We start from the raw sequence: 25614 nt of genomic DNA on the forward strand, positions 1-25614 counted from the left end.
GTTCGATTCCTCGGTACCACGTACATAGAAAAAGCCGGAAATGGTGCTGTGGCTCAAGTGATAGAGCGCTAGCCTTGAGAAAGTCCAAGGACAGAACTCAGGCTCTGCTTTCAAGGCCCAGGACTTGGGAGGGAAAAAAAAAAATTGTTTGCTTCATTGTGTCCTGGTACCAAGCCTATCATCTAACATGACAGCTTCTTAAAGTGGACTCTAAACTAAAATTTCAGATTTAGGTACTGAAAAACCCACACCAGGAAATTCCCTTTCCTTTCCCAGCAATTTATCATCTTTTCAATTCCTTGAGATCCAAGCCCATGAGTTCATTTTTAGTTCTACTTCCCTTAGTCCTAGGGATCGAGTAGGCCTTCACTGTCCAAAATAATCACCTCTGGCCTTTTTAAATGCCAAGGTACCCTGGCAGGGCAGGAAGGCCAAGTCTAACATTCTGCAATGGCATCACCTCCCCCCCACCCCCCGCCAGGCGGTCCCTACGAACACAGTCTCCCGTGAGCGAGACCCGGCCGGGTTCTTCGCCCCGCGGGGAGCCCCGGGGGTCTTTTCCCGTCCCCGGGCGGCCCTTCAACCCCGCAACCTCCACACTCCCCCTTCCAGCCCCTGGCTGACAAAACCAACGCTCCGCCCCCGGGACCCCCGCGGCGGACCCCACGCCACCCTCGGCCGAGACCCAGGCCGACACCCACCCCCGGCTTCGCCCCGTTCTCGTGAGGGCTTCGGGGCGGGAGTCAGGCTTAGTGGAAGCTCCCTCCGCCCCTCCCCACCGTCCGCACCCCGGGCCTGCCACTCCCCGCACGGCCGCGGGACCCACCTCGAACAGCTCGGCCGTCGTAGCCATCCCGGCCGGCAGAGAGGCTCGCGGCGCGCGCGACTCCGTCTCCGCTTCTTCACATGCTGCGCCTCGGCGGCGCGAAGCACAGATCCCCACTCGGCACGGTCAGCGCCGGCTTCGGGCCGTCCCGGGCTCTCCCAGTCCTCGCAGAGCCCAGGCAAGGGGAGAGAACCGCCATGAAGCGAAGTCAGCGACGCCTGTCAGCTGCCTCCCGGCGCCGCCCGCGCCGCTCCCATTGTCACCGCCTTGGACGCCGGAAGTGGGGCTGCGCGCGCCCGGAGAGGCCGCGGAGGGGCGGGGCGGGCCCGGCGGAGGACGAGCCGGCGCCGGCGAACCCGGGAGTCTTCGCGTGAGGAACTTTAGTCCTCTCGGGCCACCATCCCGGAAGTCGACGTTCGAGGAAGAAAGGAGCTGGGGTTGCCGAGGTGGGGGTGGGAGGGAATGGGCTCGTTTCACAAGGTTCTCGGGGCGGATTCCTAGAACGTTGAGTGACCGCCGCGGCCAGGGGCAGACTCGGAGGTTTTCAGCGTGGCTCTGGACCGAGCCCAGGGAAGCGTTGGTGGAGTCGGCCTGAGGAAGCCACCTTGGGCCGCGGCGGGGGTCTGAAGCCGGCTCTGAGGGGGGCGCGGATGTCCGAGGCCCAACGCCATGGCCCAGCGGGCAGTGTGGCTCCTCCGCCACGAACCGGGGACCCCGCCCGGCGGCACCGTCACGTTCTCCAGGTGAACGCAGGTCTGAGGCCTCGGGGAAGCTGGGTCAGGGGATGGAGCACAGTTGGAAGATGCATTGCCGTGTGCACATCTGCCTCGGATAAGCCCTGGCCTGACCCGGCAAGTCACCTCATCTGTGGTGGCGTCGGTGAGAGTGGAAACGTTCGTAGACTCATTTGTAAATGAGTTGGTACCTGGCACGTATGAATCATTGTTGCCTGGGCTTCTCTTCCCTCACTCCCCTCCCCCCATTGTTGTATCTGAACTTTAACTCCATCTGCTTCGGATCCATGCAGGCTGAAGAAAGGAAATGGGGGGGGGGATTTAAGATTGCCGGACTATATTGGTAAAATCATTCGAAGACATCTTAAACTCATTCTTCTGGGGAAAAAAACTCGTTACCGAGCAGAGTAACCATTATTTTCATCTTACCAAGGTGTATGAGTACTAGAAATCGCCATCATTCACCATTCCTAGTTGTTGGGGGGGAAAATAGGAAGATGTGGGAAATATTAAATTACAATCGATTTTTCCTTTGGTGATGTGAATGAACTTGTCCCACTTTAAGAATTTGATATATTCTGGGGCGTTTGGTCTAGAGGTAAAGTGCTTGCCTGGCATGCATGAAGACCCAGGTTCGATTCCTCAATACCACATGCCGGAAAGTGGTGCTGGAGAAAGTCCAAGGACAGTGCTCAGGCCCTAAGCTCAAGCCCAGGACTGGAAAAAAAAAAAAAAAAGATCTATTCTATCAAAATAGGTGTAGGTGTATAACTATTAAATAACTTATAAAATGTAGGTAGTAAACCCAAACATTGTTGCTATTGGACCTCGGCACAGAGAACCGATTATATTCTATATGATGTTCTCAGATCCATGTTTTGTCAGCTTCGTTGATCTAAGGAACCTTTCCATTTTATTTTCTGTACTGTGGTTGCCTATTTCTAACTCACAGGTTAATCTTACACTGTTTTATCTTGTTATTTGTGTATGTTTGTATATACATTTTTCAAATTACTTAATTAGGAGGCTTCATAATTAAATAAAACTCATTCTTACATTTGAAGAGAATGCAAGATTTTCATTCCATTTTCTTACATTTTTTAGATGTCTCAACATTATCACTAAGAAGCACCCATGTTACTTTATGTTCATGTACAATAGGACTATCCAATAGAATTGTTTACACTGATGGAAAAGGGAAATGTTTTTAAAATTTATTCTGGAAAGTAAGCATGGGTGGCTGTTGAGTTTTTTTGGATGATGGCTGGTGTAACTGAGGAACTCGGTTGTTAATACGTGTGCCTACTGTCTATCATATTTTAGACTGCAAATTTCAGCCATTGCCTGTAGTACTCCATGTTTTTCTTGTTCCACACTTTACCTGTCTTCTTTTCCTAAGTGCCTTCTCCAAACCATCAAAAATATTTATTTTTCCTTTTTTTCTTTTCTTTTCTTTTTTTTTTTTTTTGCCAGTCTGGTAGCTTGAGCTCAGAGCCTAGCACTGTCATTGGGCTTTCCTCAAGGCCAATGCTCTACCACTAAATCCACAGCACCACGTCTGACTTTTCTATGTGTGTGGTACTGAGAAATTGAACATAGGTCTTTATGCAGGCACTCTACCACTAGGCCAAACTCCCCACCCTTCTGTGTTTTTGCTGGACCTACACTCACATAGGTCCATGGACAATAACCTATACTAGTTCTAATTAAATACTACCAGATAATTCATTACCTTTTCAAATAGTGATTGTACCCATCAACACATTAGCCAGTAGTTACTAGGGATTTCTATATCGTTCTTTCCTGTCACTTAATCTAATGTTTGCCTGTAAAGCATATCTAATTGTATAGCAGTATTTGTTAGTCCTTTACATATCCTTTTTTGTGAATTGCCTATACGTATGCTCTATTTTTTCCTTTAAAAGTTGATGTTTTTCCTTGTTGATTTGTAAAAGTTTGTGTATTTTTATTTTAGTGCATGTCATTTTAGATATTTTCTTTTAATTCATCAATAGCTCATGTTGCTTGCACTCAAAATGTTTCTGTGGGGGAGGGGTGTGGGTGTCTGTGTCTGTGTGTCTTACCTGTCTGTGTATTCTGGGGCTTGAACTCTAGGCCTTACATTCTCACACTTTCCCAAGGTTTTCTGCATTTTTTTTCCTATCACAGCTGGTGCTTTGAGCCATGCCTTCGTTTCTTGCTTTTTGCTAGTTAATTGGAGATAGGCATCCTGAGGTTTTGCATGTCTGGGCTAGCTTTTAACTGGAATACTCAAGATATCAGCCTTCTTAGTAGCTAGGACTATAGGTGTGAGCCACTGGCTCCTGGCAAAGTACTAATTTTAATCAAATCAGTTTAGGTTTGTTGTTTTTTTTTAAACCCAGTACCAAATAATCCTCCTATTAAATCCCAAAGACATCTTACGACATTATTTTAGCTATTATATTTAGGTCTTTATTTCATCGTATTCCTTTTGTCATGGTGTTAAATTGGAATCTTACTTGGTTTTTCTCTAGGCTATGTGTCAATTTCACTATGAACATCCAAGCTTTATAGCATCATTGGTTATGTGATGCCTGCTTGCTGGGCTCACATAATTCATCTCTGTGATACTGATTCTGTATTATTCAACAAATTAGTAAGGTTATATTTTCAGAATTTTGACCACGTGAGACTGGTGTTAGGGCTAAAGAGATATACATTGACCATCATTTAAGATTTAAGAAGGCAAATGGTCTTAGCACATCAAAACTTGGTTTAAGATTTAAATATTTGCTTTTCATACACCAATAGTATCAGCTTAAGCCTGGTTTAGGTTAGCTTTGTACCCCATAGTTGTAGGTCCATTTAAGGTTTGACTCCTGTTGAGGAAAAAAAAAAAAGAAAGCCTAGATTAAAATTTGGAATGGCAAGTTAAGTGGTATTATTTAAGGTTCCAGATGTCCTATTAACCTGGAAACTTTTACCCTTACGAGTTTATCCTCCAGATGATGAGATGACACGAGTCACTAATAGTATCTTAATTCTTCCCCTTTTTCCATCAGGAAAATGCATTAAATTTCAAAAGAGGGAAATTCAAAGGATAGATTTGAATACATTTTTATTGTTATTACTATTATTATTAGCAAATATCAGTATTAGTGAAAGGCATTGTTTTAGAGAAGTTTGTTTCTGACTGCTTGATTAAAAACAAGCCACCCATTTGTTTTCTGTTATTTATTTTTGATCCTAGAGATTGAACCTAGGGCTTTGTGCATATTATTACATGTTATATCACTAAGATGCTGTGGCCCTACTATTTGTTTTACAAATAAGAAAGTAAACTTAGGAAAGTTAAATGATTTACTCAAAAATTAAGCCAGATGTGACTCACACCTGTAATCCTAGCTACTCAGGAGGCTGAGACCTGAGGATCAAGGTTCAAAGCCAGCCCAGGCACAAAAGGACCTGCGACTCTTATCTCCAGTTAACCTCTAGAAAACAGGAAGTGGGGCTTGGCTCAAGGGTAGGGCAGTATCCTTAAGCTGAAGAGCTCAGGGACAGTGCCCAAGCCAAGTTCAAGCCCCAGAAACCCCCTCCCCCCAAAAATAATAGTTAATATTATTCTAAGCTTTGAAGTGGAATGAGAAGGAATAGGGAAAGTATATTTTCTCAAACTAAGAAGCAGATTTCTGTGTAAAAACAAAAGCGTCTTTTATTACATTTCCAAGGAGAAAAGAGAAATTAGTAACATAATGTTCTGTTTGGAAACAGCAAGCCATAAAGAATTACAAAATTTGTTTTATTATCTCCTCTTCCAAAACTCTAGAGATATGCCATTGTTTCTAATGTGTTTTTGTTAATATTTGACAGGAAGACTTAATGTATCTGTTACTCAATAGACTGAGGAAAATAGGACATTCTTTTAAAAAAATTATATCATGTCAGTTGGTGAATCCAAATTAGAAGGTTAAAGTGAGCCACAACTTTGGTTCTGCTCCTCTAGACAGAAATAAAAAGAAAAACAAAATTCCTATAGATGATTAAAATGGTCTAGATACATAACCCTTGCCCACCAAGGAGAAATCCAGAAGACTAGAAAACCAAAATCTGGGATTAGAATTGCATTCTCTTAGACATTTAAAAAGTTAAATAATTAACTTGAATTAGCATTGTTAATAATAGATGATATCTAGATTTATCCTTTGAGGTAACATTCTAAATATGGAATACTTGTAGTTGGAACTTAATATCTAATATATTTTTTGGTTGCTGGTTTTTCTTGGTATATGCTTTTTGGTTTTCGTTTTGTTTTGTTTTTTGGTCAGTTGTGAGGCTTGAACTCAGGACTTGGGCACTGTCCCTCTTTGTGCTCAAGGCGATCAGTCTACCACTTGCGCCACAGCTCCACTTCTAGTTTTTGAGTGGTTAATGGCAGAAAAGAGTCTCATGGAGGCTTTTCTGCCCTAGTTGGCTTTGAACTGAGATCCTCAGATGGCAGCCTCCTGAGAACCTAGGATTACAGGCATAAGTCACCAGTACCCGCCTTGGTATATGTATTTATTGTATGTTTTGTGGTTAGTATTTGCCCTATGGCTAAGGGACATTTTTAAATTTCATTTTTTTCTTTTTAACATTTTCTGTTTTCCTATTGCAGACGATACCCTACTGTTGAAAAACGAGCCAAAGTCTTCAATGGAGCAAGTTATGTGCCTATTCCCGAAGATGGTCCCTTTCTTAAAGCACTTCTCTTTGAATTTAGATTGTTGGATGATAAGGACTTTATGGAGAGTCGTGACAGTTGTTCACACATCAATAAAACATCTATCTATAGACTTCCAGTAGGAGGTCAAGAACTCTGGCCAGTAGTTGCTTTTCTGAGGAATGGCATGATATATGCCAGTGTCCCACTAGTTGAACAAACTCTGTCTCCTCCTCCACCATTAATTAGCATTAGTGGAATTTCACAAGGCTTGGAACTTCTTTATGGAATACAAGATTTTCTTTCCTCTGGTCAGAAAAATGACACTGAGCTAAATACAAGGTTGAGTCAGTTACCTGACTTGCTTCTTCAGGCTTGTCCATTTGGTACTTTGTTAGATGCTAACTTACAGAATTCATTGGATAATATTAATTTTACTTCTGTGACTCAGCTACCAAAACAGCCGGCCTGGAAAGCCGGAATATACAAAGGAAAACCACAGGTTTCTATTTCTATAACTGAAAAGATCAAATCCATGCAGTATGATAAACAGGATGTAGCAGATATGTGGCAGGTTGTTGGAACAGTCATTTGCAAGGTGAGATTTTTTTTTCCCCCTCAGGTATTTGCTTTATCATATTTTTCATTGTTGGTGGTGGTGGTGGTGGTGGTCGTTGGGATTGAGCTCTGGGCCTTGGTGTTGGCACTGAGCTCTTTCAGCTCAAGGCTACCACTTGAGCCACAGCACCACTTTCGGTTTTCTGGTGGTTAATTAGAGATAAGAATCTCCCAGACTTTCGTGCCCAGGCTGGCTTTGAACCACAATCCTCAGATCTCAGCCTCTTGAGTAGCTACGATTACAGGGATGAGCCATTGGCACTAGGCTTTCATCATACCATTTTATAAAGAAAAGTAAATTTGCAACCTTTATTTTACATTGTTGAATGAAATGCTTGATTTTTTTTCTTTAGCAGCAGACATTCAATGTTAGTCCAAAATATTGTATTCTTTTTTCATTTCTTGCCAATTATTTTAATTAACTATTGGTATATAAATTCTTCTGTTACTCTAAAATAAACATTTATTATCCTTATGGTTTCTATGAGTCAGAATTGAAGGAATAGCTTAGCTAAGTACTTCTAGAGTCTCTCATGAAATCATAGTCAAGATTTTGGTTGGAGCAATAGTCATCTGAAGGTTTGACTAGAGCTTAACTTAGAAAATAATCCACTTACATGGCAGGCAAATTAGGGCTGGTTACTGGGGAAGACTTAGTTCCTTTCCACATGAACTTTTCTAAGTGCTCCATAAATGTTCTTGCAACTTGATGACTAGTTTTTCTCAGATCAGATGATATGGTAAGGGAGGAAGAAAGAGAAGGAAGGAAGTTGAATCAGAAGATATTTAGAAAATTCACATGGCATCATCAGTTCTACTGCTTTCTTCCCATTAGATGTTGTTGGGGGCCGAGTAACGCCGTGTCTAATAACTTTCTGCTGCGGCTTGTAGTAGGGATAAAACACATGCATCTCTTTGTCCTGTCCGTCTTGTATACTGATAGGCTCCCTCACCCAATATAAGGAGGAGGGATTTAGGGAAGAGAGAGAGAGAGAGAGAGAGCGAGAGTGCGATATCTTCCTGCCTTGATGAAGCTGCGTGGCGTCTCTGTTCGAGCTCTGGGGTAAGAAGGCTGGGTGCAGGAGGACAGTGGGCCCCTTCCTCTCTCGGCTTGGCCTGGTTGGGGTGTGTTTTTCCCCATCCCCCTACTAGTAGAGAGGGACCGGGGACTAAGGACCCGGACAAGATGTGTCACTAAATCTGTCCACATTTATTAGATATAGCTTCTGAAAAGACTAATGTCAGAGAATTTGTAAACATATTTATATCACTGCATCCTTTTCTTATTTTCTCTAGTGAGTAAAATTGACATCCTTTGATATATGATAAAAATCCTTTTGAAGGGCTCTTGTTTTATTTAAACAAGCCCATATGTTTATATAGAATTATCTGACTTAAAAATTGGAAAAAAGGGCTGGCTGGGAATATGGCTTAGTGGTAGAGTGCTTGCCTATCATACATGACGCCCTGAGTTTGATTCCTCAGTACCACATATACAGAAAAAGCTGGAAGTGGCACTATGGCTCACGTGGTAGAGTGCTAGCTTTGAGCAAAAGAAGCTCAGAGCCAGTGCACAGACCCTGAGTTCAAGCCCCAGGACTGAGGGAAAAAAAATTGGGGGAGAGGGGAAAAATAGAAATGTCAAATACAGGGGCCGGGAGGTTGGCCTAGTGGTAGAGTGCTTGCCTAGCATGCACAAAGACCCGGGTTCGATTTCTCGGTACCACATACATAGAAAAAAAGCCAGAAATGGTGCTGAGGCTCAAGTGGTAAAGCTCTAACCTTGAGAAAAGTCCAAGGACAGTGCTCAGACCCTGAGCTCAAGCCCATGACTGGCAAAAAAAAAAAAAGAAAAAGAAATGTCAAATACAGTTAGCAGTGATTAATTTCATATCACATAACCAAAATTTATCCTCCAAGGAACCTTCTGTGTTTATGTATTTGTAGTCTTGGATGTCTTGGTTTGTACTTTGTTTTATTTTTGTTTATTGTGTACACATTGAATATAAACTTTTAGAATTTCAAGTTTAATGTTGAGTGTCTATATAAACACTATATATAAATGTGAATTTTGCAAACAATTAGAATACTCTTAATGAGAAAATAAGAGCTCTCTTTTCCTTCCCATCACAATTATAGTGGCTTAAAAGTTTTTATGTATGTTTAACTTACATGCATTCCATTTAACCATTCTATTAGCAGTTATTAGCCAGAAATGGCTCTAAAATTATGGATCATATTCATAAGTGTTAAAGTAATTTAATTTGTTTATACTTTTAGTGTATAATGTCCATTACACAGCCCATTGACAAGTCGACTCTAGTTGATTTTTTTTATAAGCTTGAATTAATTTCTGGCATAAATTACCAAAATGGAGAGCGCCTTCCTTAAGAACTTAGTATTTGAAGGCCTTTTATTATTAAGGCCATTGTAAATGGAAATATCTATCTGATAAAGGGCTGGGAGTTTGGTATTGTGGTAGAGTGTTTGCTTAGCATGCACAAAGACCCGGGTTCAATTCCTCAGTACCACATACGTAGCAAAAAGCCAGAAATGGTGCTGTGGCTCAAGTGGTATAGCTCTAGCCTTGAGAAAGCCCAAGGACAGTAGCCAGGCCCTGAGTTCAAGGCCCAGGACTGATAAAAAACAAACAAACAAATGAGCTGTGTATATGATAGTGTATTTGAACTGAAGTTCTAGTCCCTAATCTACTGCTTATTTTCTTTGTGGCCACAGAAAAGTCACACAACTATAATTTTTTTTTTCACTTGTGGGACTTGAACTCTGGGCCTGGGTGTTATCCCTGAGCTCTTCAGCTCAAGGCTACTGCCCTCTCCCTTGAACCACAGCGCCACTTCAGGTTTTCTAGTGATTAATTGGAGATAAGAGTCATGGACTTTTTAGTACCCGGGCTGGCTTTGAACCGTGATCTCAGCCTCCTAAGTAGCTAGAATCACTGTCTTGAGCCACTGAGCCTGGCAGACTTTATTTTTTTTTTTTTATCATTTTAAACTGATGTCATTTTTAGATGCCTTGAATTATCATTCTTGGTTTTTAAGGTCCAGATTCACATATGACAGAAGAGTTTAACAGGTAGTAGATACTTCTTAGAATAGCAGTCCTTTTAGTAAATGGCTGCTCTGGAATTTGAGTGCCTAAAGAGTAGGAAATTTGTTGGAGAGTTCCATATGATAGTTTCTAAATCCATTGCGATGTTAAAATGATGGAAACTTTCAATGAGCATAAAATTTAAAATTTAATTGCACTTACTAGTAAATGTTTATATTACTATCTCCATAAGTATAAAAAGAATAAAGTAGGGCTGGGAGTGTGGTCTAATGGGTAGATTGCTCGCCTAGCATGCACAAAGCTCTGGTTTCAATTCCTCGGTACCTCATACACAGAAAAACCTGGAAATGGTGTTCTGGCTCAAGTGGCAGAGCGCTAGATTTGAGCAAAAAATGTCTAAGTGTCCAGGCTGTTTAAAGAAGAAGAGGAGGAGGAGGAGGAAAGTAGCAAACAATTTTAACCTGAAATATACATTTTTTGCTTTTAGAATAACATTATTGGACATTTTCATTATCAAATGTGATTGATGATATTGTAGTTATAACCAAAAGACCTTTCTTTTGTTGTACCACTCCTGGGGCTTGAGCTCTGAGCCCAGGTGCTGTCTCTGAGCTCCTTTTGCTCAAGGCTAGAACTCTACCACTTGGGTCACAGCACCATTTTCAGTTTTTTCTGTGATTTAATTGGAGAAAAGAGTCTTACAGACTTTCCTGCCTGGGCTGGCTTCAAACCATAATCCTCAGAGATCAGCTTAGTTACAAATATGTTAATAGCTATTTATTGCTTATTGAATAAATGCTGTGTGAGATCTTGTCTTGGGCATTTCAGGTATATTTTCTCCAGCACTTGAATGGATCTTCACTTGGGTTTTTCTATCCTCATTTTTCATTTCATATGCCTGGGCTGAGTAGTTAGGATTGCAAGCACGAGCCACCACTGCCCAGGTGAAATGTTTTAAACATAGATACAATTTTTTAACAAATCGTTCATTAAGACAGTTCTGGCATTGATGAAGAATGGAATGACTAGAGGAAAGTAAACCTAGATATATTTATACAACCAGGACAGAAATTGTAAAGGCCTCTACAGATTTTACAGAAGGGTTAGAGGGAAGTGAGTGGATTTGAAATATCTTTAAGAAGCTTACAATTAAGCATAGGAGTCTGAAGCCTCTGACCAGTTGCTTGGCTGTCTAAGTGTATGTTAAAACTGTTAAACAGGAAAGCAGAAAGCTTTAAAGTAAGTTGGGAGAAATGACTGCTAAACATATGTATGCTTCTCAGATCTCATTTCTGTTTGTATTGCAGTGTGATTTGGAAGGAATCATGCCAAATGTTACCATCAGCTTGAGTCTCCCCACCAATGGCTCTCCACTTCAAGATATCCTAGTTCATCCTTGTGTGACTTCTCTTGATTCTGCCATGCTGACTGCTAGTAGTATTGATGCAATGGATGATTCTGCATTTAGTGGGCCTTATAAATTTCCATTCACTCCACCTTTAGAATCATTCAACCTGTGCTACTATACTTCCCAGGTAAATAATCATAGGAATGTTTATAAATACTGTTTATAAACTGGTATGTTTATAGATACTGTTGATAAGCAAATCATTTGTACTCTTGGAATTCTTTTTAATACTTTCTAATAAGAAGTCCATGGTCACATGATAGGTTCTATTAAGATTTAGTCATGGTTTTAACTGCAAACATGAACTAATACTAATCCTAGGAAAATCTTAGTTACAAATATATTAATAGATATTTACTACTTATTGAATAAATTCTGTGTCAGAACTTGTGTTAGTCATTTCAGGTGTATTTGCAATGAATCTTGGGTATTTCTATTCTCATCTTTCATTCTCAGGATCATATGACTATAAATAAAAGAGCCAGATTTTCCAGATTCACAAGCCCAATTTTTTTTTTTTTTTTTTAATTTCCAATTGCGGGGCTTGGACTCTGGGCCTGGGTGCTGTCCTGAGCTCTTCAGCTCAAGGCTACTGCCCTGTCCCTTGAGCCACCACACCACTTCCAGCTTTCTAGTGGTTAATTGGAGATAGGAGTCTCTTAGTCTTTAGTGCCCAGGCTGGCTTTGAACCTCGATCCTTAGATCTCAGCCTCCTGAGTAGCTAGGATTACAGGTGTGAGCCACCATGCCCAGCTCCAATATGTTTTCTATGCCATTTGTTTCTCTTGTCCTTTTTTCATTTGTTTCTTTTTTCTGGTTATAACTCCATAGGTTAGGAAGACTTTATACTAGTTTAGGTTGAGAAAATTAATTTTGAGAAGTCAGTAAGTTATTTTATTATCATTCAGGAAAAAGAGTAGACCTAGGTCATATCGGAACTAGAAACCAGAAAGCTAAATTATGTACTCAAGCTCCAACTATCTCATTGCTGCTTTTCATTCTTCTCTTTTAGTTGAGTTTCTCTGAGTACCTATGATCTTGGAGTTCTAGGGCCTACTGTATAGAAGTGTCTTTATGTCTTACTTCAGATGTACCTGTAGCAATGATTGGTTTGTACCAGCCTTCATATTATTTACTCTTCTACCAGTTTTTGATGGCCAAGCAACTAAAGTATATCTGAGCTAGGTGGTAAGGAAATGAGAGGGAGGGCAATCACAGAATTGAAGAGGTACAGCAGGGAATAGGTAGAACATGTGTGTAGCACATGCCCTATTCTGCATTTTTGAGAACATAAAGGTACCTTTCTCATTTCTGAGAATAGGAAAAATAAAAGAATCTCTGCCCTCAAAATGGATATAAATCCATTGTTGCTATTATCAAAACAACTTTAGAAGAACAGGAGTTTGGCCTAGTGATAGTGCTTGCCTAGTATGCACAAAGACCTGGGTTCAATTCCAAAAATGGTGCTGTGGCTCAAGTGGTAGAGCTGTAGCCTTGAGAAAGCCCATGGACAGTGCTCAGGCCCTGAGTTCAAGTCCCAGGACTGGCAAAAAAAAAAAAGGCAAAACAACAGTAACTAAATACCTAATATATATTACATATATGATATATATTTCTTATACATACCATAATCTATTTATAATATATATATATACAATGTAGGCAGATATATTGCTATAGTATATAATAATGCAAACACAATTATTATTTTAGATCCATTTTCTAAAAGTAAGAGAATTATATAAAATTTTGTGTTGGTTTTCAGGTCCCAGTTCCACCAATTTTGGGTTTTTATCAAATGAGAGAAGAAGAAGTGCAACTCAAATTAACAGTTAATTTAAAACTTCATGAAAGTGTGAAAAATAATTTTGAATTCTGTGAAGCTCATATACCTTTTTACAATAGGTAGGAATTAATAACATGATATCAATTTCTATCTTCCTCCTGCAACATGATAAATTAACTTTTTTTAACCTTAATTTTTAAAACTAATTTTTTATTCAAATGAATACTGATTGAATCAAAATTGGTTATAATAACAATGTGCATAACTTTAAATGTCTTCATTTTTCTGGCTAAACTTTCTTGGAAGTTCTAAAATTAAGTCAATATAACTTTCTCAAGGATTATTTTACTAGAGACTTCCTTTATCTCAATTTCTCCGTATTCAATATATAAGTCAATTCCAACTATCAACAACTTGGTAATTATCCAACTATAAGATTACTTTTTCTCAGAACTATTCTAAATTTATATTGTAGCATAGTCTTTTAAAATTGTACTTGGGATTACAGTTCAAAGCCAGCCTCTAAAAATCTGGAAGTTGAGTTATGGTGCCAGTGATAGATTATTAACTGCCCTTGAATCAAAAGCTCAAGGACATCACCCAGGCCTTGAGTTCAAGCTAACAACCAAGCACCAGGGGCGAAAAAAATGTACTTAAATATATACTGAAACCATACTTTTAGTATTTAACCAACCCATGAGACTATTAATAATCTTTGTGATTTCTTAATTGTCTTTAGTAATGATCAGGTGTATATCACTGCTATAAATATTTATGGAATTTCTGATTGTTCTTAAGTATGTGTTCATTTTATTCTGCAAACTGGAGTATCAGCTTTTATGCTGCCCTTGACTTTAGTCATAGTGACAAGATTGACTTAAATGTCATAAAACTTCAATCTAAGATCTCTTTTTTTCCCTATTTTCTTAAGAGGTCCAATCACACATTTGGAATACAAAGTTAGTTTTGGTCAGCTTGATGTATTTCGAGAGAAAAGCTTATTGGTCTGGACTATTGGTAAGAATATTTTGTTTACTGATTTTCTTTCATTTGTTGTAGATTCTAATTAATTTAGAATTCGGTGTACTTGTGCTTATAGGACAGAAGTTCCCCAAATCAATGGAAATTAGTTTTGCTGGAACTGTAACTTTTGGAACAAGGAGCCGTGATAAACAGCCATTTGACCACATTTGTATTGGCACAACAGCATATGTAAAGGTAAACCTATTTGTATTACTTATTGTATTTGAAATTATATTTGGATTTCTTTCTTTGTTTCTAGATTGCCCCTGGATTTTTTTATTAAAGAATTTATTAACATTGATTATTATATCATATTTCAAGTGACATTTTTAACAAACAAGTATTCGAGAAAGGAATCTCCATATGCAATCATTGGCACTTAGAATTTAGAACATAATTAAAATTAGGCTGAAGGTTTGTCACAGATACATATTTATCTATGTAATAAAACGTCTATGCAGTCATAAATTTTTATGTCTATGTAGTTATGTTTCTATGTCCAATATCATGTCCATAACATTGGGTACCCAGTGTTGAGTTATTGTTCTTATGCTGTTTGGATCTAATATCCACATAATAGGAGACCATGCCCCTTTTGTTCCTTTGGTCTTGACTTACTTCACTCAACATTATTCGCACAAACTTCATCCACTTCCCAGCAAATGCCATTATTTTATCTTGTCTATTGGCTATGTAACTTTCCATTGTATATATATTCCACATTTTTTTGTATCCATTTATCTGCAGTAGGGCATCTGGGTTGTTTCTATTGCTTGGCTATTGTGAATAGAGCAGAGATGAACATAGCTGATCAGGTGTCCTTATATCCTGGGTTATTATGTTCAGGATAGATGCCCAGGAGTGGTATGGCGGGATTGTAGGGAAGGTCTATTTTCAGTTTTTAAGAAACCTCCACACTGCTTTCCAGAGTGGCTGAACTTGCTTACAATCCCACCAGGAGTGCAGTAGGGTTCCCTTTTCTCTACAACCCCGCCAGCATCTGTCATTGTCTGAGATCAAAATCTTAGCCATTCTAGTAAGGTGGTATCTTAGGGTTGTTTTTATTTGTATTTCCTCTATGACCATGGATGATGAGCATTTTCTCATATGCTTTTCTGCCATTTTAACCTCTTTTTTTGATAAGTCTCTCTTTAGTTCCCTTGCCCATTTAGTAATTGGTTTGTTGGGTTTGGGGGGGATTAGTTTCTTGAGTCTTAAAAAGTATATTCCGTATTTGTGACCAACTAGTTTGGCAATTGAAAAGAACATTTTAAAAAATGAAAGAGACTGGCAGGTATGAGAAAACAAAGTATAGGGGCTGGTATTGTAGCTCAGTGATAGAATACTTTCCTAGCATTCATAAGACCCTGAGTTTGGTTCCTAGCAAAAAAGGTATGGAAAATCTGAGGATCTTGCAAAATCAGGAACATTTAACAACAGACATGAGGAGAGCCATAGTAAAAGTAGACTGTACCTCAAAAACATGAACCTCCTCATAGTTCTTGTGTGTCACTTATGACTGAAAAGCATTGTGGCACCGTCCTATCAAAGAAAGTAATATCTCAGCCTATTACAGCAGGGTATTATCATTGTCATTTTTAGTAAGAAACCACACTATCAATGAAATTCGGGAAGGTTAGGTTACGTTTCAGAAAAGTTTTTGAGAAGGAAGGGGAAATTTCTAAGCTCAGTTCTATAAAAGTTCAATTTTAGTTTTCTGGAAAATGAAGTAGAACAATAGCTCATTGCTTCCAACTGTAAAATAAACTGATATCACTGTTTTAGTAATGGCATTTCTCTGAGGTTATACTAAAAGTTACACACATTCCTGCCTATAAAAAATTGTGACCTGAAATAATATTGCAATCAGATAGCACAAGGGGTATTCTAAAGAGTATAGCAGGAATACCAACTTTTGTAGTCTATCGGGTCTGAGTTCAGATATCAGCTCTACCACTTACCTCTAATTGCTTCCTTCGCTGAACCTTATTTTCCCTTTCTATATAATGAGCATGCTTTGTTATGTGGCTTAGAGTCCATATTTATAAAATACCTGGTATTTATCTGTTAAATACTTTATGACAGTTTTACAGAGAAATGGCCCAGGGCAAAAGAAAGAATTATATATGTCTATATGTACACATCCAGTTGAACTTCATGAACTGTCAACTAAATTCCCTAAATTTTTGTCAGGGAAAAAAATATAACCATGATTTTTACCAGATAATCATCTCAATTTGATACATTCCTCTTGTTTTTTAAGCTTCATTTTAGGATACTGGATTACACACTCACAGGATGTTATGTTGACCAGCATTCAGTTCAAGTTTTTGGATCAGGAAAACCAAAAATAAATGCCCGTAAGTCATGCAGATTCAGATTATCTTAATGGGATTCATATGGTGGTATATTCCTGCCTGAATTAAAATGTGATAGAATTTAGAAATTGGAAAAATATTCTAACTTGTAAAAATTCTGCTCTGATCTCCTTTTTATATTGTGTGAACTGCTTTGTTACCCTCTACCGTCTGTAAAGTTGAAATAAGGTTTAATAAGAACATGTTGAGGCCGGGAGTTTGGCCTAGTGGTTAAAGTGCTTGCTTAGCATGCATGAAGACCCGGGTTCGATTCCTCGGTACCACGTATAGGAAAAAGCCGGAAGTGGTGCTAAGGCTCAAGTGGTAGAGCTGTAGCCTTGAGAAAGTCCAAGGACAGTGCTCAGGCCCTGAGCTCAAGCCCAGGACTGGCAAAAAAAAAAAGAACATGTTGATCAAGCACTTAGGATGGTACTTAGCATATAGGATAAATTCAGTAGATGTCACATATAATTATTACTTAACATTTTAAACAATTTTAGTACATGTTATCAGTAAATATTATATTGTACCATTGATATTCTGTCAATATACAGGCAATAGATAGTTTCTATACCTTCATTGAATTTATTGATTATAAAAAACAAAGCACACCCATACATATACACATATATATGTATACAAATATATATGCTATAAAAATGTAACAAAACCAAAAGCAAAATTTATAAATGAACTCAAAATAATTTAATTCAGATTAAATACATATATGTGACAGGTGACATGCAAAAGTAAATCCTAATTTAAATAAGCTTTTTACTGTTTTTTTTGTTTTAGTTTTTGTTATTTTTTTTGGTCGGCCATGGGCCTTGAACTCTGGGCCTGTGCAGTGTCCTTAGGCTCTTCAGCTCAAGGTTACCACTCTACCACTTGAACCATAGTGCCACTTTCATTTTTCTAGTGATTAATTGGAGATAAGAGTCTCAGATTTTCATGCCCCAGCTGGCTTTGAACTGCGATCCTCAATTCTCAGCCTCCTGAGTAGCTAGAATTACAGGCATGAGCAACCCACGCCTGGTTTTTCTTCCCCCACCATCCCCCTTTTTTCCCCGTGGCAGTCTCCTAAGTAGGGTCCTATAATACAACAGGGTATAATGAGAATCTACCGGAATTGCAAGCAAACTCTTGGAATGGTAGTAATTAATTCTGTTTGATACATTAATAAGCCAATATCCTTTATCTCTCTAAACTTTCCTTATTTTCTCTTTAGATTAATTCATCAAAAGATAATAATAGTGTATATGTGCTATATATATATGCTATGTATGTATGTATGCATACATATGTGGGGGTGGGTATGTGTGTATCCCTCCCCCCTTTAGTGGTACTGGGGTTTGAACCCAGGGCCTTGGATTACTAGGCAGATACCTTACAAGTTGTACCGTTTCCCTGGTTATTTAAGCACTTTTCAGATACAGTGTCACTTTTATTCATCAGCCAACCTGGACTACAGTCCTCCTTCCTTCATCTGCCATATATTTGAGGTGACAGGTGCGTGCCACCAGACCCAGCATTTTTCATCAAGGTGGAGTTGTGGAGTCTTTCTAATTTTCTGTCCAAACTGGCCTGTAGCTACAATCTTCCCAGACTCTGCCTTCCAAATAGCTAGCAGTATGCCATGTGTGTGTGTGTGTGTGTGTGTGTGTGTGTGTGTGTGTGTGTGTGTATACATATGTATACATGTGTATACATATATACACATATATATGTATATATGTGTATATATACATACATATATACACATATATACATATGTATATATATGTGTATATATATATATTTTTTAAGTGAAAGTATAATACTGAACAGTCAGTGATTTTTGTCTATATACCAACAGGTCAACATTTTATATTGTCTATGAAGAATATGTTGTCTCTTTACATAGTTACTGAAATATTTTAGGCTTCTTATTAATATTAACTATGTTACTTTCAGACAGATTTACACCAAATGGGAAGCTTCAGTGATACATGTGCCTCTTATTACATCAGTAGTATGCCTACCTCTTTTTTTTCATGAGTAAGGTCTTGCTATGGAGCTTGGAGCTCAGCATGGCATTACACTCATCATCTTCCTTCTTCCACATCCACATACTGGTATTAAAAGTGTTCATTATCAGGCCGGGAGCTTGGCCTAGTGGTAGCATGCCCACCTAGCATGAACAAAGCCCCGAGTTCTATTCCCCACAAACCATATACAGAGAAAAAGCCAGAAGTGGCGCTGTAGTTCAAGTGACAACGTGCTAGCCTTGAGCAAAAGGTATTCATTATCACATACAACCTGTGCTTCTTTTTTTCTTTTCTTTTTTTTGTGCCAGTCCTGGGGCTTGAACTCAGGGCCTAAGCACTGTCCTTGGGCTTTTTCCTCAAAGCTAGCCCTCTGCCACTTGAGCCAGAGCACCACTTCTGGCTTTTTCTATTTATGTGATACCAAGGAATCGAATCTGGGTCTTTGTGCATGTTAGGCAAACACTCTACCAGTAGGCAATTACAATTAACTACCAGAAAACCAGAAGTGATACTGAGGCTCAGTGGTAGAGTGTTAGCCTTGAGCTGAAGAGCTCAGGGACAGTGCCCACACCCACAGTTGAAGCCCTACAACTGACCAATAAAAAGGGAGAGGGGGGGATAGGGAAGAGCCTTTAAAAAAGGAAACCAATAAACTATCTTAAATGCTTTTCAAATAAAGTAATGATTCAGAAGAAAGAAATTTAGGGAAAATGTAAGGAGGAAAAAGTGATTATTTCATAGAAGCTCAAAGATAAATTATTCAAATATTTAAGAACTCATTTGTTAGATTGGTAAAAATTGGATAAGATGAAATTAAAATTAATGTTGAAAGTGCTACCATAAAATATTGTTTCACAGTTCAGTCATGGATTTGCTGTCTTGTTGAAATTAAGCTAACATAAAATATTTTTATCATTAATTTCCTTTCTTTTTTCTATTTTTAGGACGGAAACTACTTTCTTCTGATTATTACATCTGGAATTCGAAAGCTCCTGCTCCAGTAACATATGGATCATTGTTATTGTAATTTTCTCATATTTAAACGGGATTTGTATAGATATAGCATAGCTAAAGTAGAATCATATCTAATCATAGTCATTGTTTTTAAAGACATATCTGTAAAACCTGTGACTGAAAAATATCATTGATGTATTTAGTTATAAAAATACTCATATTTAATGTGTTTTGTCTATTATAGTATTTTAGAGGCTAATGTCCCCAGTTTTTGTTTTCCTTTGATGTTATGTCACTGTGATCCAGAACAAGAATTTAGAGTGATTCATTTTGGCTTATTGTAGACAAGTCCTGGGTCAACATAATCCTGAGGCAGACATTACTAGCCCTTTCTCTACAATCAGCTTTCCTGGGTAAGAGCTCAGGCTTCTTCTCAGTGCAGAGCTTTAGGTAGCCATTCCAATGCATTGCAGTTGTATGCAAGACAAAAATATTTGCTTGTCCAGAATACTGTTACAGAGCACCAGAGGCCAGGTTAAAAATAACACAAGACTCGTGGCTCCTGTCTGTAATCCTAGCTGATCAGGAGGCTGAGATCAATGATCGCAGTTCAAAGTCAACCTTTTCAGGAAAGGCCATGAAACTTATCTCCAATTAACCACCAAAAACTGAAAGTGGAGCTGTGGCTCAAAGTGTTTATTAAAAAAAACCAAAACAACAAAAAGAACCCTGTAAATCTCTTTAAAAGATAGCCAGTATTAATCTTAAATAACCCACAATTCTTTTTTTTTTTTTTTTTTTTCAGGACGTGATCACTGTCCTTGGGCTTTTCCTCAAGGCTAGAGCTCTACTACTAGAGCCACAGCACCGTTTCTGCCTTTTTCTATGTATGTGATACTGAGGAATCAAACCCAGGTCTTTGTGCATGCGAGGCAAGTATTCTACCAGTAGGCCATGCTCCTGGCCTGAAGAATCCACAAATCTATGTTAAGGTTTTTATCTTCGTTCTAGAGCTTTTTACTTTCTTTTTCTTTTTCTTTTTTTCTTTTTTTCTTTTTTTGCCAGTCCAGGAGCTTGAACTCAGGACTGGTTACTGTTACTGAATTCTTTCTTTTCAAGGCTAGCTCTCTACCACTTAATTCACTCCTCCACTTCCAGACTTTTTTTTTTTTTTGTTGGTAGTTTTGTGCAGATAAAAAGCCTCACAAATTTCCCTGCCCTGGTTATTTTCAAACCATGATCCTCAGATCTCAGCCAGTTGAGTGGTAGAATTACAGGCTACTAGCACCCAGCTTTTCTTCTCTTTTTAAGTTTTTTTTTTTAGTCTGACAGAATAGCATTTTTCTTGAGATGCTAGGCATATCGAAATGGAGTGATACATTCAAAAAAATGACCATAGTACTTTACGACCACCTAATGTCTCTACACAATTTTTTTTTCAAATTTTTTACTGTCAATAATAGAACGATTACATTATATTCACCAGATAGAAGGTGCATAACTTCACATTGATACCCTTTCTCATGACATGGTCCCCATTTCCCTCCCATGCTCCCCCCACTTATCTTGATTTCCCCCCTTCCCTATCCAATTTCAAATAACTCCAATTAAGCACATATAAAATATATCAGATAACCAGGTAAAAAATTGTAACAATATGAGATAACCAAGGGATGGCAAAAGAGATGAGAGATAACATAGTACATTAAGGACAACAGCCACTCATTATATGGCTTTTGTTTCCTTATCCTGGAGTTCCTTACATTTAGTGTCATACTATTTGGCCTAATTGTACACAAATTTTTTAAGAAGAATTTGTGCATAAAACTTTTTTTGCAGGGCCAGGAGTTTAGCCTAGTGGTAGAGTGCTTGTCTAGCATGCACGAAGACCCGGGTTCAATTCCTTGGTACCACATACATAGAAAAAAGCCAGATGTGGTGCTGAGGCTCAACTGCTAGAGCTCTAGCCTTGAGAAAGGACAGTGCTCAGGTGCTGAGTTCCAGCCCAGACTGGCAAAAAAAAAAAAAAAAATTTTTTTTGCTCCATGGACCAAATTAAAATCTATTTTAAAAAACCTGTGAGTAAAATGTATCATTTACTATTTCATGTGGTATATTTTTTTTAACTTTGTTACCCTTATTTTCTGTTGTCCATGCTCTTGGGGTTTTTTGTTTGTTTGTTTGTTTGTTTGAAGAAACTATTCTAAAATTTAGTTCTTTTTCAAAGTAATTCATTGTCATGGTGGACTTTGATCATAAGAAGAAAAGACATCTCAAGATCCTCAGAACAAATAATAATAATATCCTCGGAACATCTGAAAGTTCTTTTTATAGAACAGAATATGAAGCATTTAAAAATGCATTGCAGATTAATATTCAATTTAACTATATCCTGCGTAGAAAAAAAAAGCTGTTAACTCCTCTAAAGAGTTTTACTAGTTAGAAGGCATAATGCTTATAAACTTAGGATTTGAAATACGATTTTTTAATGTAAGGTCAGTCCTACTCATCATAAACCCTCATTTATGGAAAGCATTACCATAGCATAGATTCTATGTTCAAAATTATCCCAAGTAAAAAAGAAGAGAGAATAACTGCTTGACCAGGACTTTAACTTCCTATTCTGACTTAATCATAGATAATCAGTCAGGAAACAGTTTCTTTTTAAAGAAGAAAATACTGTTCTTCACAGCTTGTCACCCTTCAGCTCCGTGGAAGCTTAGCAATTTACGTGAGTTAGTATTAACGGAGCCATTTGCAACTCTTGATCGTACAATGCTTCACAAAGTATACCAAGTTAGACAGTCATTTATCTAGTGATAAGCATAGAACATAATAATCACTGAGGAACTTTTTCTTCAGAAACAGGGGAGAAAAGCAATGAACTCTATTTGCTCTTGACATTTCTAGAAACTTGAAGAAAATTTAGGAAGTGCTGGAAAAGTGTATGGGTTGATGAGAAACCCAAAGCCATCTGTTGCCATTCCATTCTAACATAACACTACAGAACTAAAGCCCAACTCATGTTTTCATCCCATTGAGATCAGCTGGGCACACTGTGATGCTTTTGATTTTGTCTAGAAACCTGTCACTTCAGGATCATTTCTGAAGACAAAGTCTGTTTCCCGTTTGGTAGGTGACCTGTTTAATGTTTTCCCTGTGTCTGGGAACTCCTTAGTGTAATTAGCGACCTTTGAACTCCTCAACTAATCCTGAGCTATTTTGTATTCCTTACTCATCTTCAAGGCTGGACCTTTCTTTTCTTCAGAGTCCGCTGCCACAATTAAAGAAGAAACAGCTGCATTTCAAAGGGATTCCGATTCCAGAAGCTTAATCGTGATTGACATGTTCTTATTCTAAGCTATAAGACTAAGAGTCCTTTCTTGGGGTAAAACTTCAATCATTTTCTAAAAAATTATCTCACTATGGATTTCATTCATTTTCTTTGATAACTATTCTTTGCATTTTTTAACTTGAAAGATGCTTTGCGCGTGCAATGGATATGAGCAACTACTTCCAGTGAAAGATTCTGATGGTATCAGACTACTCTAGATGTGAAATTGCTAAGTTCCTGTTAAGTGCCAAATATGATTATGAAACCTGATGTCTACCATATGAGTGATTATTCACTAAATCCAAAATGTGAAAAACAGAAGAAAGTTTACTTTCTGAGAAGGAACTCTAGAAAAGATGGTTTATGATTTGGGTAAAAGCTTCTCATTTTTTTAGTAAAAACTATTTTTAAAATCTTTATAGCTAATAATCTAGTAGTTAGGCCATATCCTTCATTTTATAAAGATTGTCTCTGTTATGCTTGAAATAAATAGCCTTGTTGACAGTTCTTACGAAAATCACTTAATTTTTATTAGACATTATGAGTCTTAACTTTTTTATACCATTCAACTGTGTTAAAATTAAATGGTTTTATACATTATATGTTGTTTTCTTTTTAACAGCATTTTGTACCTAGTAAAAACTATTCATTTTCTTCTGGTTTTTATGTAAACAGTCATACATTCCTCCACTACCCCTAGGACATAGGTAGACAGAATTGACATCTAAAACCGCTTCAGGGACTGCCAAGGCAGAATAGTTGTTCCTAAGACAAAGGTCAAAAAAGGGATGTTAATAAACAGTCCTCAGGTTTAAGGGACTTTTTTAGGATTACATCTTAAATTCCAACAAATCAGATTTAGGAGATGCTGAAAGTGAAATTGATCCATCCCTCATCCAAACTTTGCAATACTTTCCTGTTCTGACATCATTTAGATAGTTAGCTGTATTATCAGATTAGAAACCATTGTACCAGCCTGCTGAAAGGAAAAGGAGGCAAAAAGCTAAACATGGGATGAATTCTGAACCTTTTAACCTGGCTGAAGTATGTTGGTCCCTGTTATGCAAATACCTTCAATCCTCTGCTAAGTTCAGTGGAAATAATTTTCTTGAATGACAGGTTTATTCAGCAAGGATTCAGTTGGTGATTAATCCTCCTTTGATCTAGGGTATTTCACTTAACTACCAGTTACCTCGTTCTGACAAAGTGCAACTGAGATTAGGGAGATCACTAGAACACTATCAGGGTGTGCATTTATTCTCTATAACCTTTTCAAGCAAGGGCCAAGAATGCAATTTATTTTCAGTATTTGAAGATGTGAAGTCCTGTCTGCTGAGTTAGAAAGTCAGTTGAATAGCAAATGAAGTTTATTTCTTACGTAATAGAGCAAACATTTCTTTTTTGCTTTGCCTAACAATGATATTAGGAAACTGGCTTTGATGAAAGAAAAAAAAAACGACTCAGTTCCAAGTGTCATTCTTGTTTTGTTTCATGTACTACAGTGTATACTTATTGGCCCTGAGGTAACCCAAAAGTCAGCAGCTACAATTCAGATTGAGAAGTGTTTCTGTTTTATTAAACTACAGGATTTCTTACCTCACCTCCACCACCATTAGAAAACACCATGCTATTTGGTAAGCCAGTCCAGTTGGGGAAACATAATACAAATTAACCATCTTAGAACTTACAATTTTATCAGAGTGGGATAAGGGAGAGTCAGGATGAGGCTGATCAAGATACATGTGAAATAGCACAATGATACTCTTTGTATATCTAATATTCAAAGATTTACTTGTTTCCTTAAGGAAAATCTTTTACTATGTTCCCACTAAAAGAACTGCATTAATTTTCTGAATGAAGCTTTTCTTCCATTAAAAATGTAAATGATATCATCACCAAAATACTTGGAATTATTTTTAAATGTTTTCTGCCTTTTATCTGTCTGGAAACTTTAACTTTGAAATATGATGTAGAACTATAAGGGAAAAATACGATGTTTTTCATACTAAATTTATTAAGCATCTTACTGTGTGAGTGTGTGTGTGTGTGTGTGTACGTGTGTGTATGCACATGCTGGTTGTGGGGCTTGAAGTCGGCATGGGCACTATTGCTGAAATGCTTGCTGAAGGTTAGCACTCTACCAGCTGAGCCACTTCTGGCTTTTTGGTGCTTAATTGGAGACGAGAATCTCACCAACTTTCTTGCCCAGGCTGGCTTCAAACTAATCCTCAGATCTCAGGCTCCCACGTAGCCAGGAGCCACGGGTGCCTAGCTTTAAACAACTCAATTTTTACAACTTAACCAATATCAGTATTTTGCACATACCTTTTTGAGATCTAATTTGTAAACTGAAAAGGTAACTCAAGTAATGCCCACCTCAGTTTTTGTCAAGCCAGCCTCTTCTGGTTCCAGTTTATTATTAATCAGTTCCTAAATATCTCTGGATCACAACTTACTTAACTACAGCAGAAGTAGGGAAGTGGGGATCAGCAAAAAAAAAAAAAAAAAGGAGGATCCCATGAATATATTATTACCAAGCATTTTTAGGATAATTCTCCATGCAGTAAGTAATAAAATACAGTGTATTCTTAAAAAATATTCCACCATTGAAACAACCAGATGCCCCACTATAAATAAATAGAAAAATATGGTATGTGGAATACAATGGAATTCTACATAGCCACCAGACAAGATAAAATAATAGCATTGGCTGGGAAGTGGATGGAACTAAAGCAAATCATGTTGAATAAGATAAGACCAAAGGAACAAAAAGCTCATGGTCTCCTTGATATGTCAA

The 25614-nt window shown here is 38.1% G+C and overlaps 2 protein-coding genes across 4 annotated transcripts in view; one reads left to right on the forward strand and one right to left on the reverse strand.

Moving 5' to 3' along the window:
* Positions 1-1082, reverse strand: part of Exoc5 (exocyst complex component 5) — a 43617-nt gene extending 42535 nt beyond the window's left edge. Inside the window, exon 1 of the mRNA XM_090344965.1 lies at positions 827-1082. Coding sequence (XP_090201091.1) covers positions 827-853 — 27 coding nt within the window. The 5' untranslated portion in view covers positions 854-1082. The remainder of the gene's footprint in view (positions 1-826) is intronic.
* A 184-nt stretch (positions 1083-1266) lies between these two features.
* On the forward strand, positions 1267-24571 carry Ap5m1 (adaptor related protein complex 5 subunit mu 1). 3 transcript variants are annotated; one of them, XM_090344966.1, is made up of 9 exons: positions 1267-1569; positions 6197-6839; positions 11236-11463; positions 13102-13241; positions 14054-14139; positions 14222-14340; positions 16409-16505; positions 19474-19552; positions 20289-24571. In XM_090344966.1, the coding sequence occupies exons 1-9, from the start codon at positions 1496-1498 to the stop codon at positions 20293-20295; spliced, it is 1473 nt and encodes a 490-aa protein (XP_090201092.1). In that variant the 5' UTR covers positions 1267-1495; the 3' UTR covers positions 20296-24571. The 3 variants fall into 3 exon arrangements, with proteins under 3 accessions (XP_090201092.1, XP_090201093.1, XP_090201094.1); XM_090344968.1 differs by lacking the exon at positions 1267-1569 and adding an exon at positions 1776-1993; XM_090344967.1 differs by lacking the exon at positions 20289-24571 and having other exon boundaries at positions 19474-20281.
* The last annotated feature ends 1043 nt before the right edge of the window (positions 24572-25614 follow it).

This window comes from Megascapheus bottae, chromosome 14 (genome assembly GCF_031878675.1).
Source record: "Megascapheus bottae isolate mThoBot1 chromosome 14, mThoBot2.hap1, whole genome shotgun sequence".
Classification (NCBI taxonomy): Eukaryota; Metazoa; Chordata; class Mammalia; order Rodentia; family Geomyidae; genus Megascapheus; species Megascapheus bottae.

Excerpts from the sequence above, each read along its gene's own strand:
- Ap5m1 (XM_090344966.1), top strand. The coding sequence starts at position 1,496 with ATGGCCCAGCGGGCAGTGTGGCTCCTCCGCCACGAACCGGGGACCCCG. Across the intron at positions 1,570-6,196 it reads GGCACCGTCACGTTCTCCAG|ACGATACCCTACTGTTGAAA; the intron begins GTGAACGCAGGT and ends TTCCTATTGCAG. Across the intron at positions 14,140-14,221 it reads CTTATTGGTCTGGACTATTG|GACAGAAGTTCCCCAAATCA; the intron begins GTAAGAATATTT and ends TTGTGCTTATAG.